The sequence below is a fragment of the Lathyrus oleraceus genome, chromosome 1 (assembly GCF_024323335.1).
Source record: "Lathyrus oleraceus cultivar Zhongwan6 chromosome 1, CAAS_Psat_ZW6_1.0, whole genome shotgun sequence".
NCBI lineage: Eukaryota > Viridiplantae > Streptophyta > Magnoliopsida > Fabales > Fabaceae > Lathyrus > Lathyrus oleraceus.
Window position 1 is genome coordinate 6537153 of NC_066579.1, and position 17037 is coordinate 6554189.

At 41.1% G+C, this 17037-nt stretch overlaps 1 protein-coding gene across 1 annotated transcript; it reads left to right on the forward strand.

The window, feature by feature from the left end:
- Nucleotides 1-14501: 14501 nt before the first annotated feature.
- Nucleotides 14502-15695, forward strand: LOC127086894 (uncharacterized). The gene is made up of 2 exons (XM_051027719.1): nt 14502-14857; nt 15017-15695. The coding sequence occupies exons 1-2, from the start codon at nt 14502-14504 to the stop codon at nt 15693-15695; spliced, it is 1035 nt and encodes a 344-aa protein (XP_050883676.1).
- The last annotated feature ends 1342 nt before the right edge of the window (nt 15696-17037 follow it).

The window sequence follows — 17037 nt, forward strand, 5'->3', positions numbered from 1 at the left end:
TTTTTCTATCCCAAAATACTTAACATATAATCAGAGTAAATAAGCACGCATATAAACAAAAGGGTGTCACATCGACGTTTTCAAAAACTAAAAGCTTTCAAAAACCAACATCATTCATCATCAATATATAATACACCTGGTCATTTAAAATAACACATTTCAATTATCATGAATATTCAAGAATATGCGTTCGCAGTGGAAAATAATGAATACTCATGCATTTCATAAAATGATCCATGTCCCATACCAAGATCATCTCTCAATAATCTCCTCAAGATAAAATAAAACCATATCCAGAATATTTGGCACGATGGCCTCTCCAACAGCGATTTCAAATAAATATGTTCACAAGTAATAACGTAATGCATATCCAAATAAGATATGAGTTCAATACTAACAATCTACCCCGTGTTACATGACCAGAGCATTGACTCATTACCTAGTCCTCAACTAAAATACGGAAACTCTCCAGCTAATCTCGAGTGAGCTACCGTCCACTTACTTCAACAACACTACTCCGGAGTATCTGCACGATGCCATGTAAAGCATCATTCCAACAGAAGGGTGAGAATTCAAATCATTATGAAGAAGTATAATAAAGCACAATGATTAAATCAACAATTAAAGGAATCCATCACACTTCATATAACCATGTAAATAATATTAACCAACATTTATTTCATATGTTTCAAGCACACATAAAACTCAAGGAGTATAATATTCAAATCCAATATTATATTCCCAAAAATACACATAACTATAATTATCACATAATCATATACTTTGCCAAGTTATATATCCAAACATCATCAAATTCAATTACCATAATGCATACACGCATCACAATCACAATAATGCATACACTCAATTATGACATAACTCTAATGTGACTCAATGCAAGACATGTGACTCTATGCATGTGGTACCGCAATGTGAACCCAACGTTTCACCGCTTTCCGATTCAATACCTAGAATCCAAGTCACGCTTCCGATCCGGACAAGATCAAAGCCACTACGTCTATTTCCAATTAAGGATCAACGTCTACTACGCCTATTTCCAATTAAGGATCAACGTATGCTACGCCTATTTCCATTCAAGGATCAACGTCTACTACGCCTATTTCCAATTAAGGATCAACGTATGTTACCATGTGAACCCACAGTTTCACCGCTTCCACCATGAAGCCGACCATGCCATGAATGAATGTACAAATACCAACACATATGCAATTAAGATCATCTCTACCATCTTAACATTTCACATATCACCATAATTCAACTCTATGAATTATCCACCAATGGTACATATACACATTCATAACAATATATCATTCACAAATATAGGCTAATTATCAACTACGCACACTAGATCTCATTGCAAAATGAATACAACTTTTTAAAATCTCAATTTTTCATTTTTCAACAGTGGTAACCAGTTAACGCTCGGTGGGTAACCGGTTAACATAAAACAGAATCAACTTCCTGCACAGATTTTCAAGCAAGTAACCGGTTAACGCTCGGTGGGTAACCAGTTAACATAAAACAGAATCAATTTCCTCCGCATATTTTTAAGCAAGTAATCGGTTTACACTCGGTGGGTAACCGGTTAACATAAAACAGAATCAATTTCTTGCGCAGATTTTTAAGCAAGTAACCGGTTAACGCTCGGTGGGTAACCGGTTAACATAAAACAGAATGCAGAATTTTCTGCGTTTTTCATCGTTGGAGGACTTTCGGACCTCCGATTTCGATTCCTTAAAAAGCCAAACGTTCAGAAAATTATGACTCATACAATACTCTAAGTATATAACATTAATTTATAGTTTTAACACAATCAAATCACCACAAATCGAGAATATTCATCAAGACCTAACAATTCCACAACCATACAATTTAGGGATTTCAACCTAAACATATTTCTACCCATTGCCCCAATTATACTAACCCATAATAATAAGGATTATCCCCCTTATATCTTCAATTTTCTGGAAACCCTAACTCCTCTCTTGTTCTTCCCCTCTTCTCCTTACTTTTCCTCTTCTCTTTCTCTATTGTTGTCAAATGATCAAATGAATCCTAATTCTCACTCTCCTCACCTCTTATATACTAGTATTCTATTTGGGCTTAAAGCATGATACCTCTAATTTAATTAATAGGCCCAATAAGACCTAGTATTTAAATATCTCTATTTAATTCAAATAAATCAAACCAACTCAATATACAACCAAGTTAATTAATTCCATTATTCATTATATCTCATATCAACTAAATAATTAATTAACACACCAAATTAATTAATATAATCGATTATTATACTACCTAACAACCAATTAATTAATTAACACTCCAAATAAATAAAATAAAATATAGTAATACTAACATAAGAAATAATTACTAAAATTGGGTTGTTACAACTCTCCCCCACTTAAAAGATTTTCGGCCTCGAAAGTTTACCTCAAACGAACAACTCGGGATACGATTCCTTCATCTTATCCTCGAGTTCCCAAGTAATATTGCCATTGGAGACTCCGCCCCATATCACTTTCACCAAAGCAATCTCCTTACCACGAAGCCTCTTCACTTCTCGGACTTCAATTCGCATAGGTGATGTATCAACCGTCAAATTATCCCGCACTTGAACATCATCTAATGGAACAACATGCGATGGATCCGCAATGTACCTCCTCAATTGAGACACATGGAACACATCATGAAGATTAGAAAGTGACGGTGGTAATGCAATCCGATATGCCACTTCACCTACCCTCTCGGAAATCTGATAAGGACCAATGAAACGCAGCGTCAACTTACGCGACTTTAAAGCTCTACCATCACTCGTTATTGGCGTAACTCGAAGAAACACATGCTCATCTTTCTCAAACTCAAGAGCTTTCCTCCTCTTATCATGATAACTCTTTTGACGACTCTGAGAAGCCTTCATCTTCTCTTGAATCATCTTAATCTTATCTATAGTCTCTTGAATCAACTCGGGTCCAACCACAACACTCTCTCCCGATTCGTACCAACATAAAGGAGTTCTACACCTTCTGCCATAAAGAGCCTCAAAATGTGCCATTCCAATACTCGAATGGAAACTGTTGTTATACGTAAACTCGATCAAAGGCAAGAAACTATCCCAATTTCCTCCTTGTTCCAAAACACAAGACCTCAAAAGATCTTCAAGTGACTGAATAGTCCTCTCCATTTGACCATCAGTTTGCGGATGATATGCCGAACTCAAACGCAACTTCGTACCCAAAGCACTTTGCAAACCTTCCCAAAATCTCGAAGTGAACCTCGGATCTCTATCCGAAACAATGCTCGACGGAATACCATGCAAACACACAATCCTCTCGATGTACAACTTAGCCAGTCTCTCCATCGAATAATCCATCCTTATCGGAATAAAATGAGCATATTTTGTCAACCTGTCTACAACGACCCAAATCGCCTCACAATTACTCAATGTTCTCGGCAAACCCGAAACAAAATCCATAGAGATACTATCCCACTTCCACTCGGGAATAGATAACGGTTGCATCAAACCAAACGGCTTTTGATGTTCAATCTTTGACTTTTGACAAGTCAGACATGCATACACAAATTCCGCTACATCCTTCTTCATACCTTGCCATCAAAACATCTTTCTCAAGTCTTGATACATTTTAGTAGCACCAGGATGAATACTCAGACCACTTCTATGCCCTTCCTCAAGAATCCTCTTTCTCAAATCCGCAACATCTGGAACACAAACTCGATCACGACACCTCATGATACCATTCTCGTCAATCCGAAAGTCACCACCTTTGCCTTGATTAATCAATGTCATAACATCGACTAACTTCAAATCTGACTTCTGACCTTCTCTAATCTCGTCAAGAATGCCACACGTAAGCTTCAACATACCAAGCTTAACACACGAAGGCGTCGCTTCACAAACCAAACTCGAATATCTAAATTGCTCTAACAATTCAAACTCTTGAATCATCAACATAGACATGTGCAATGACTTCCTACTCAATGCATTGGCTACAACATTCGCCTTTCCAGGATGATAATTCAAACCAAAATCATAATCTTTCAAGAATTCCAACCATCTCCTTTGCCTCATATTCAATTCTTTCTGGTCGAACAAGTACTTCAAACTCTTGTGATCACTAAACACATCAAACCGCGATCCAAACAAATAATGTCTCCAAAGCTTCAACACAAACACAACGACGGCCAACTCTAAATCATGCGTCGGATAATTCCTCTCATGAACTTTAAGTTGCCTTGAAGCATAAGCTACCACTTGCCCTTTTTGCATCAGAACACCTCCCAAACCCAACAAAGAAGCATCACAATACACAACGAAAGTTTCTAACGGATCCGGTAAAATCAAAATAGGAGTCGTAGTCAATTTTCTCTTAAGCTCTTGAAAATTCGCTTCACACTGCGAAGTCCAAATGAAAGCTTGACCTTTCCTCGTCAACTGCGTCAACGGTAACGACAACTTAGAAAATCCTTCAATGAACTTCCTATAATAACCAGCCAAACCAAGAAAACTTCTAATCTCAGCCACAGACTTAGGAGCTTCCCATAGAGATACAGCTTCAACCTTCGTAGGATCCACAGAAATACCACCACTCGAAATCACATGTCCAAGAAAACTTACTTCACTCAACCAAAACTCACATTTAGAGAGTTTAGCAAACAACTTCCTCTCTTTCAACACCGATAACACAACCTTCAAATGCTCGGCATGATCCTCTTCGCTCTTAGAATAAATCAATATATCATCGATGAACACAACAACAAACTTATCCAGATAATCATGAAAAATTCTATTCATATACTCCATAAATACACCAGGTGCATTAGTCACACCAAAACACATCACGGAGTACTCGTAGTGACCATACCTTGTCCGAAAAGCAGTCTTTTGAATATCCTCAGCCTTTACACGAATCTGATGATACCCAGACCTCAAATCAATTTTGCTAAACACACAAGCTCCAACCAGCTGATCCATCGGATCGTCAATCCTCGGAAGTGGATACTTGTTCTTAATCGTCACTTTATTCAGTTGTCTATAGTCAACACATAATCTCATAGAACCTTCTTTCTTCTTGACCAACAAAACAGGTGCACCCCACGGCGACACACTAGGACGAATAAACCTCTTCTCGAGCAATTCTTCAAGTTGACTCTTCAACTCTTTCAACTCAGAAGCAAACATTCGATAGGGAGCCATCGATACAGGACTAGTTCCGGGAACTAAATCAATCGAAAACTCAACCTCACGTTCCGGCGGTAAATCACTTATATCTTCCGGAAATACCTCCGTAAACTCACAAACTATTGGTAATTCTTCAATCGTCCTCTTCTCACGAATATCCAAAGTTGCCAACAACATAAATAACTCGGCACCATCTTGCACCGATTCATCAACTTGCTTAGCAGACACAAACCAATCTTCCTTAGCACCAACCTCAGGAAAAATAACTGTCCTCTCGAAACAGTTGATATACACCCGATTAAATTCTAACCAATTCATACCCAAAATCACATCAAGTTGCTCTAAAGGAAGACAAACTAAATCAATTCGAAAATCCCTACCAAAGATACTCAACGGACACTTCAGACACACATAGGAAGTGGAAACAGAACCCATAGCAGGTGTATCAATAACCATACTTCTACGCATATCAGATAATATAAGATTCAGTCTCCTAGCACAATCCAAAGAAATGAAAGAATGTGTTGCACCGGTATCAATAATGGCAGTCAAAGGTGTACCATTAATAAAGCACGTACCTTGGATTAGTCTATCATCGGTAGTGGCCTCCGCACCAGACAATGCAAACACCTTTCCCTTCGTTTTCTCCTTCTTTGACTTATCACATTTGGTACTAATGCGACCTTTCTCACCACAATTGAAACAAGTCACGCTCGAACCAACTCCACGATTGTTTGCTCTGTGACCACTCTTGCCACGATTGAAACACGTCAAAGAATCCTTACTACAATCAACAGCACGATGACCTTCAACGCCACATTTGAAACACTTAAGTGGAGTAGAAGATCCTCCCCCACTTGGCTTCTTGCCAAAACCAGATTCTCTCCTCTTGTCATCATACGGTTTCCCACGAACTTGGTTTTTCCCCTTCAAACTCTTGTAGAAAGAAGCACTCTCCCTACTATCCTCATCATAAATCTGACTCTTGTTAACCAACTCCGCAAAACGAGTAATCTGTTGGTAACCAATGGCCTTCTTGATATCATGTCTCAAGCCATTCATGAACTTCAAGCATTTAGATCTCTCAGCATTAGCAGTATTGTAATGAGGACAATACTTGATAAGCTCCTGAAATCTAGCAGCATATTCCGCAACCGTACCATTTCCTTGCTTCAATTCAAGGAACTCCACCTCTTTCTTCCCACGATAATCTTCCGGAAAATAGTTCTCCAAGAAGACATCACGGAAAAGAGCCCAAGTAACCTCAATGCCGTCTCCTTCAAACCTCTGAAGAGTGTTATTCCACCAATCTTCAGCTTCCTTCTCAAGCATATGAGTACCAAACTGCACTTTCTGAGCATCAGTACAGTTCATGACTCTGAAGATCTTCTCAATTGCCTTCAGCCAAGCTTGAGCTTTATCAGGTTCATGCTCACCCTCAAAGACAGGAGGATTGTTCCGCTGGAATCTCCCCAAAGCACGGAACTCATCATCATCTCCATTTCGGTTACTAGCATTCACTTGAGGGATCTGACCAATGGATTCAGCCAACATCCTCAGCGCCTCAGCAATGGCATCGACATTCCTGCCTGTAACCATCGTCCTGAACAGCCCGAACAACCAGACAAACAGTATTGATCGTGTCAGATACACAAATCAAATACAATGGGATTGGAAAACCCTAACGACTTTGGACCAATTGGTCGACCATGTTGTGATACCACTAATGTAACACCCCTTTTTCTACCCCAAAATACTTAACATATAATCAGAGTAAATAAGCACGCATATACACAAAAGGGCGTCACATCGACGTTTTCAAAAACTAAAAGCTTTCAAAAACCAACATCATTCATCATCAATATACAATACACCTGGTCATTTAAAATAATACATTTCAATTATCATGAATATTCAAGAATATGCGTTCGCAGCGGAAAATAATGAATACTCGTGCATTTCATAAAATGATCCATGTCCCATACCATGATCATCTCTCAATAATCTCCTCAAGATAAAATAAAACCATATCCAGAATATTTGGCACGATGGCCTCTCCAACAGCGATTTCAAATAAATATGTTCACAAGTAATAACGTAATGCATATCCAAATAAGATATGAGTTCAATACTAACAATCTACCCCGTGTTACATGACCAGAGCATTGACTCATTACCTAGTCCTCAAATAAAATACGGAAACTCTCCGGCTAATCTCGAGTGAGCTACCGTCCACTTACTTCAGCAATACTACTCCGGAGTATCTGCACGATGCCATGTAAAGCATCATTCCAACAGAAGGGTGAGAATTCAAATCATTATGAAGAAGTATAATAAAAGCACAATGATTAAATCGACAATTAAAGGAATCCATCACACTTCATATAACCATGTAAATAATATTAACCAACATTTATTTCATATGTTTCAGGCACACATAAAACTCAAGGAGTATAATATTCAAATCCAATATTATATTCCCAAAAATACACATAACTACAATTATCACATAATCATATACTTTGCCAAGTTATGTATCCAAACATCATCAAATTCAATTACCATATCTCATACACGCATCAAAATCACAATAATGCATACACTCAATTATGACATAACTCTAATGTGACTCAATGCAAGACATGTGACTCTATGCATGTGGTGCCGCAATGTGAACCCAACGTTTCACCGCTTTCCAATTCAATATCTAGAATCCAAGCCACGCTTCCGATCCGGACAAGATCAAAGCCACTACGTCTATTTCCAATTAAGGATCAACGTCTACTACGCCTATTTCCAATTAAGGATCAACGTATGCTACGCCTATTTCCATTCAAGGATCAACGTCTACTACGCCTATTTCCAATTAAGGATCAATGTATGCTACCATGTGAACCCACAGTTTCACCGCTTCCACCATGAAGCCGACCATGCCATGAATGAATGTACAAATACCAACACATATGCAATTAAGATCATCTCTACCATCTTAACATTTCACATATCACCATAATTCAACTCTATGAATTATCCACCAATGGTACATATACACATTCATAACAATATATCATTCACAAATATAGGCTAATTATCAACTACGCACACTAGATCTCATTACAAATGAATACAACTTTTTAAAATCTCAAATTTTCATTTTTCAACAGTGGTAACCGGTTAACGCTCGGTGGGTAACCGGTTAACATAAAACAGAATCAACTTCCTGCAAAGATTTTCAAACAAGTAACCGGTTAACGCTCGATGGGTAACCGGTTAACATAAAACAGAATCAATTTCGTGCGCAGATTTTTAAGCAAGTAACCGGTTAACGCTCGGTGGGTAACCGGTTAACATAAAACAGAATGCAGAATTTTCTGCGTTTTTCATCGTTGGAGGACTTTCGGACCTCCAATTTCGATTCCTTAAAAAGCCAAACGTTCAGAAAATTATGACTCATACAATACTCTAAGTATATAACATTAATTTACAGTTTTAACACAATCAAATCACCACAAATCGAGAATATTCATCAAGACCTAACAATTCCAAAACCATGCAATTTAGGGATTTCAACCTAAACATATTTCTACCCATTGCCCCAATTATACTAACCCATAATAATAAGGATTCCCCCCCTTACCTCTTCAATTTTCTGGAAACCCTAGCTCCTCTCTTGTTCTTCCCCTCTTCTCCTTACTTTTCCTCTTCTCTTTCTCTATTGTTGTCAAATGATCAAATGAATCCTAATTCTCACTCTCCTCACCTCTTATATACTAGTATTCTGTTTGGGCTTAAAGCATGATACCTCTAATTTAATTAATAGGCCCAATAAGACCTAATATTTAAATATCTCTATTTAATTCAAATAAATCAAACCAACTCAATATACAACCAAGTTAATTAATTCCATTATTCATTATATCTCATATCAACTAAATAATTAATTAACACATCAAATTAATTATTATAATCGATTATTATACTACCTAACAACCAATTAATTAATTAACACTCCAAATAAATAAAATAAAATATAGTAATACTAACATAAGAAATAATTACTAAAATTGGGTTGTTACAATATCCGTCTTTTTGACATCGAAATATACCTTCTTTGGAATTCCATATACACCCTTTTAGGACGCCTAACGAATAGTCCACATTTCATACCTAGAGTTGTGTGGCTCTTATCCCAAACATTTAATTCCTTCTTTTTTAGCCAAAACCCTACAGTGGTGTCCTGCTAGTCCACGTATCGGTTAACGTTGTTTCCCTATATGGTAGAAATCTCACTCCTCTTATGGATTCCAATACACTCTCACCTTTCGATTTCAAACAATATTTCTTCAGTCACTTATCACCAGATACCCAATTTTGTGACTTCGGTCACTTCATTCCATTCACCTCCACAATATAGTCATAATCTACCTTCCTTCACTCCATGTGATATACCAGTTATCTTTGAACCAAATACACTATACCTTTGTACTCTATCTTGTACCTCCCTGTGAACCAAGAGTTGTTTGGTCCTTACCCCAAACACCTAATTCCTCTCCTTTAGGTTGTTCCAGTATAGTGATACAAGTGTTATACGCCCTCACTTGTCGGTTCAAACCTGTTTACTCTTGGGTTCACGTTTTCGCCCTTGTTGGAGTTCAAACAACATTATCCTTTGGTTCAGACCATACTTCTGATCACATTTCTTTCCACCTCTTGCCTCTAGTTCCTTGAACTACGAAGCTCTGAATTCCTCATTGCACTATGAGGATACGTAGGCATGAGGGCTCGAATCCTCACCGAGCACTTTATCTATTCCTTTCCTTTCTCCATTCTTTTGCGAGTAATCTTAGATATCAAATCTATTCGAGCGAGAATAATCAAAATGGATCCCATGGAGTACCATGGATGTTTGGGGTGCTAATACTTTCCCCTTGCATAACCGACTTCCTTACCCAGCATATCTCTTTCCCCCAGGTTTTATCGATGTTTTCCCTTCCCCTTGGGGATAAATAAAGTTCGATGGAGACTCTGTTGTATGTTCGAGTGTGCGATACGTTCGGGTATATTTCCGCTAGCTTTAGTTGGCGACTCTACTGGGGACACTTCCCTACTTGGAGTACTTCCTAGTCGCTAAAAAGAGTCGAGCCTAGTTTAGGTTGTTTTCTCGCTAGTTTCTAGGTGTTCATCTTTATGCCTTACTCGCTTTATTTAATTTGCTACTTACTTTATTATTGCATTCTGGCATCCTGGATATCTGTATGTGCTGTTGTTTGGGTTGGGTTGTTGATACATGAGAGAGAAGCTTTATACCCGAGCTTGAGTACACACACAGGATAGTAACGTGAGTAGAGTCGTGTTTGACCTCTGTGGAGTTATTCCGCGATTATGGTTGACACGAGACGTCACACCTAGAATGGATCCTTTTGGGAGCATCATTGTCCGACGAGTCATTCGTCCAAGACAATGGTATCTCAAATTGGGTCGTTGACTCTAGGGACCTTTTAGGCCCACCCTTTAAGGATAGTACACACCTGTGAGGGGATATGGGTCTTTCTTTCAGGAAACCAAGACTCTTCATACCCGTGTTCTTGCGTATACGCCGAACCTTTGAACCTGCAACAAACAGATTATGCAGTTTATCCAGAGCATGCCAGAATTCTGACTATATGATACCCTGCCGTCATTGCATCGCATAACATCATTACATCATTACATTAACAATTACATGTTACATTTGCATTTTCAGGGACCTACCGCGCCAGTTTCTATTGTCAGTATAGCCATGGATAAGACCGACCAAAGAAAAACCTATCCGTACAAATTGAGAGACTCCAAAGTCGATGAGTTGAGAAAGCTCAACGAGTGCCTTACTGAAGATTACCGAGTAGCCTTCAAGCAAGCCTATGGAAACCTGTTGGGGGGTTTTGTCTACCAAGGAGGATTCATGGTTGATGTTCACTTTCGCACAGTTTTATGACCCCACTCTACACTGCTTCACATTCCAGGACTTTCGCCTAGCTCCCACACTAGAGGAGTTCGCCCATCTACTACAGTTGTCAGTCAAAAACCAAATTACCTACATGATTGAGGAGGACTTCCCAGATTCCGCAAATATAGCTCAAGCCTTGTGCATGAAGAAAGATCTATTCGAATCCACTCTCCGAAACAAAGGTAACACGCAGGGCCTACCGTCCAATTCCTATCCGAGAACGCCACTATGTTTGCTAACAGTGGAAGCTGGGACGCATTTTACGCCAACTTTACATTACTCATATATGGATTGGTGTTATTCCCGAATGTTGAAGGCTTCATTGACAAGACCGCCATCACCATATTCATCTCCCAGAACCCGATTCCCACCTTACTAGCCGATGTATTCTTCTCCTTCCATTGGAGAAATATGAAGAAAGGGGGAATCATCAATTGCTATATTCCTTTGCTTCAGAAATGGATTGTATCCCACCTCCCGAAGAAAGGGCCATTTGTTGATAATGTGGGTGATCTGAAATGGTCACAAAGGTTAATATCATTAGATGCTGAGGACATCGTCTAGTTTAGTCTCAATTACTTGAGAGTGGAGTTAATATTTCGATGTGGGGAGTTCCCAAATGTTCCTCTCATCAGTACAAAAGGGGGTTTGATCAACTATAATCCCGTTCTCTCATTACGTCAGTTGGGATATCCGCTCAAAGAGAAGCCCAAAGACCGTCTGTTGGAAGAACTGTTGTTAGCTGAAGGGGTTGAGAGTCCAGAGCTGATGAAGAAAGTGCGCAGAGCATGGGGCAAAATACAGCTAGTGGGAAAGAAAGAGCTAGGCAAACAACTACGTACCGTGACCACTTCCTATGCTGATTAGGTGAAGTCAAGGGCCAAGATGATCAAACTGCCATACCCGTGGGAATCTTCCATGTGTATCAAAACCCCCAAGCCACTTTCCGCTTTCACTTCTGAAGTGGATCGCCTTAAAGAAGTTATCAAGAAGTTGGAAAAAGAGAATGTCGGTCTCCGTTCCAGCCTGATAAAAGTCACCTCAAAAAAGAACACCCTGAAGGCCAGTCTCAGTCAGAAGAGGGAAAGGTTCAACAAGGCAGATACTGATATCCAGATCGAGCAAAACAAAAGGAGAAAAGTGGGAGACGCTCTGAAAGGGTCTTTTGAGACCATTACGAACAAGAAGAAAGAGTTAGCCGAAGCCCAGTATCGAGCCTGCAAGCGAGAGATTGACTACCAAGGCCAAATCAAATCTCTACAAGACCAATTGGAGAAATCCCAAAAGGAATTGAAGGACGAGCAAGCCCATGCCAAGAAGCTAGAAGCAACCCTCGCACAACTCCAGAGTGACATCGACAAAAGGTTTGAAGAGATACGATCTTTGAATCGCCAGGCCCATCAGAACTTTGAAGAAAGGAACCAGCTGCAAGAGGAAGCTACCCAATGGGAGGTTCAGAGTCGTCACTTGCAAGTTCTCCTGGACCAGAAAGAAGAATTTGTGTAGGATATCCTGAGCGGACCGAGTCTTTCCTTGCTACACAACCTCATCAAGGATGCTCAGTATTGGACCGACAAACATGCCCGCTTGGCCGAATTTGCTATCCAATCACTCGAGGACCTTCCTGGGTTATTGAAGAGAGCCTATGCTGACATGTTTCCTCACAACATCTCGAGGACTATTTTCCAGTTTGTTTCTGAACGTAGGGTTGTCATGGAAAGGATCAAGTCTGATCTCCATGCTAGTGCATCAAAATGACCTAGAGTTGTAATAATTTGTACTATTTGTGTTTCAAATAAATAAAAGAGATTTTATTGAAATGCTTTTGTTGTCTTATCCCTGCTCGTTGTATGACTATGTATGCACACTGGCACACTGACACCCTAGAAATGATATTATTTACTCGTTAACATGCATTTATTACATTCATAGCATAAAGCCTCCAGAAAACAAAATTCTTACACTCGCCATTTTTCCGTAGCAACAACGACTCGTCATCAGTACTACACACGTTCCAACAAGTCCATAATCATGGTCGAATACGAAGCTGACAATGTTTCCGTTCGTGAATCCCTCGCCCAGGTGCCAGGTGAGATGGACCTGTTCAGGGGGAATATAGAGACTATTCTCGAGATTCTCCAGTCTCAGAGGAACCCTGCCTCTACTGCTGCCAACGTCACCCATGCTGCTAGGGTGACCATTCCTGATGCTACTGCTGGCACTATCGTTGATACTCCGGCGGAAACTGTTATGCCCAACCCTGGGAGCCGTCAGACGGTCCCCATGGACTCTGTTAGGCTTGTTATTTCCTACCCGTGGGGAATGCCCCCACATCTAGCTGCCAGTCTCGCCAGTGGGGAAGCTTTCTTCCCTCACCCAACTCTCTCCTCCGTTTCCACTGCTGGAAATACTGGTCTCTAGTGGGCTCTCCCCACTCTCCAAACTACTCTGGTCAATGTTGTTGATCCGGATAACAACCAAGGTCAGGCTCCTGACGACCTCCCTCATGATAAAGAGGACTACCGAGGCCCGCGCCTCCACTTCCAACTTCCCAATCAGACTGCTCAAGCTGCGAGCACCGGTCAGGTCCCGGCTTTTCCCTTTGGTTACCCTGGGGCAACCTCCGTGCCCATGTTGACATACCATGCATCCCAATACGTGCAGACAGGGGCATCTCATGCCCCTAATGCTCAGCTTGGAATGCAATATCTTCAGCCTGCTCACGCTGCTCAGACTGTGCCACCGGGTTTCTCCTACCCGCCTCAGATGTGGTTCACCACGAACATGCCTGCACCGATCGCTCCAGAAGCTTCTCGACCGGACAGTCAGGTCTCTCCTCCTGCTGTTGATCCGGCCAGACCTGCGGATTATCAGCTCTTGGACGACAGAATAAGGGCCATTGAGGGTTTCTCTTCCTTTGGCATAGATGCTCGAGACCTCTGTTTGGTCTCGAATGTGGTGTTACCTCAGAAATTCAAGGTGCCTGACCTTCCCAAATACAAAGGCCTTAGTTGTCCCCGCAGTCACCTCACCATGTACTGCAGGAAAATGGCATCACACATTGATAATGACAACCTCTTGATCCATTGCCTTCAAGATAGCCTGGTTGGGGCCTCCTTGGATTGGTACATGAGTCTGGAGCGTTCAAAGATTCGGTCGTGGAGGGACCTCTCCGAGGCATTCTTGAAACAATATAAGTACAACCTTGACATGGCATCGACAAGGCTTCAATTACAGAATCAGTCGTAAAGATCTAATGAAACCTTCAAGGAATATGCTCAACATTGGCGCGAAATGGCGTCTAGGGTTCGGCCAGCATTATCTGACAACGAATTGGTGGACATCTTCATGGGTACGCTACAAGGGTTGTATTTTGAAAAGATGATTGGCAGTTCATCGACAAATTTTGATGACATGATAACCATTGGGGAACGTGTTGAGAGTGGGCTGAAATCAGGGAAAATCACAGACACGACTGCACAACAGACAACCAACAAGAGACTGCATGGGGGCTTCGCTAATAAGAAGAAGGGGAAAGCAAACGCTGTAACAGCGAGGGCTCGCCCCCGATATCAATTTCCGACAGCCCATATGCCATATTACCCATATCCGTACGTCGCCGCAGCTCAATACCAGCAACCGCCTTTCCAGTATCAACCGTAGAAAGGCAATCAACAATCAACACCTGCTCAAAAAAAATCCAAACCAACAATATAATAACGATAACAGAGGGCAAAATCGAGGTCAGAATAATAGAGGCAACTTTGGTAACCGTCCCCAGTTTGATAAGATCCCGGTGCCATATGCAGAGTTAGTACCGTATCTGATCCATGTGGGAGCTATTGTACCAAGAGAATTTCGGCAGTTTCTCCCCCTTTCAATCGCCGTCACAATCCTAATGCCACATGCGCTTACCACACAGGGTATATAGAACATTCCACCAAAGACTGTTGGACCCTCAAAAAGAGGATCCAAGAGTTAATTGACCAAGAGATTTTGTCATTTTCCGAAGAAAAACCGAACGTGAAGACAAATTCTTTGCCAAATCATGACGGTGCGACAGTCCACACCGTGATTAAAGAGGAAAGTACCAAAGTTGTACTGAGGGTTGAAGAAGTAAAGATTCTGATGTCCATTGTATTGCAGAGGCTTGAACAGTTTGGGTTTCTAGAAGGAGTACATGATGATTGCACAGTATGCGAGTTCGATCCAGATAATTGCGAACAATTGAAAGGGTGTGTGCAAGGGCTGATGGATCAAGGGTTAACACATTTCTCCAAATCTCAAGCAGCAGAAGAGGTGGCAGTAATCAAACCAATAACCATAGTATACAGGAAAAATAAAGTTGAAGCTCCCCCTAGGAGGATTCAGCCGATTCATTTATGTGTTCCAATTCCATTTTCGTATCAGAATACTAAGGCAATGCCTTGGAATTATGAGACCACAGCGTATTTGGGAGGAAAAGAAATTTGTATTCCTGACACATAAATCGTCAACATTGCTGGAACGGGAGGCATGACTCGAAGCGGCCGTGTATTCGCTCCTAAATACACTCCTAGGGTGTCTCCAGCACCCACAGTTATCCCGCCTAAGGAGAAGGTCATCCCTGCTCCGACTCCACAGGCAGGGACGGCTGTACCGGCCACTCCGATTGTGACAACTGCTCCGGTGTTGACGAAGGTTATTGACAACAATAAAGATGCTGAGGCCAAAATATCCAAGGGTAAAGGGCCGATGGTTGAGAAAGAGCAGTTTGAAGATCACAAGAAGAGTATCACCTTTGAGGAAAGTCGGGAATTCCTCAAACTGATCAAGAAGAGTGACTTCAAGATTATTGACCAGTTGAATCAAACGCCCTCCAAAATATCAATTTTGTCTTTGTTGTTGAGTTCTGAGGCTCATCGCAAGGCATTGCTGAAAGTTCTAAATACCGCCCACGTGATACAAAATATCACGGTCGATCAATTTGACGACGTGGTTGCCAATATCACCGCCAGTAGGTATCTGGGATTCAGTGAAGCAGAGCTACCTCCTGAGGGAAATGCCCACAATAAAGCACTACATATTTAGGTCACATGTACTGACTCTCTCTTATCATGAGTCCTCATTGATACTGAATCTTCGCTTAACGTGCTGCCAAAGTCTACGTTAAGCCAGTTACATTTTAAGGGGCCCGAAATGAGGACCAGTGTATTGATCGTTAGAGCTTTCGACGGTTCCCGAAGGCAGGTTATTGGGGAGGTCGATTTGCCTATCTGTGTTGGACCCCACAAGTTCGACATCACATTCCAAGTCATCGATATCAATCCAGCCTACAGTTGTCTATTGGGTAGACCATGGATTCATGCCGTTGGGGCAGTCACTTCTACATTGCACCAGAAACTGAAATACTTAATAGACGACAAACTGGTAATTGTGTGTGGGGAAGAAGATTTGTTGGTCAGTGAACTCTCCTCCTTCAGATATGTTGAAACAGATGAGGGGATCGTCGAGGTTCCGCTCCACTGTCTAGAATTTGAAGATGTCAGTTCTGCCACAGCTAACAACAATCAATCATCCGCTACCATCCTATCCTCAGCAAAGAGTGTCAAGCAGACATTAGAGAAAGGCCCGTTTCCCGATTGGGGTAAGGTCGTCAATGTGGCAGAAAAGCGCGACAAGTTTGGTATCGATTATCACCCGGCAACACGCAAGGTGAGTCCGAAGAAAAAGCAATTCAACCCGCTCAAGTTCAGCAGCGTCGACTATCAAAGTGAGCATACCGTGGCAGTTATTGGAGAGTCCAATGGCAACAAGTCAGAGGCCTCAACTTTGTTCGCAGAAGTCCTCC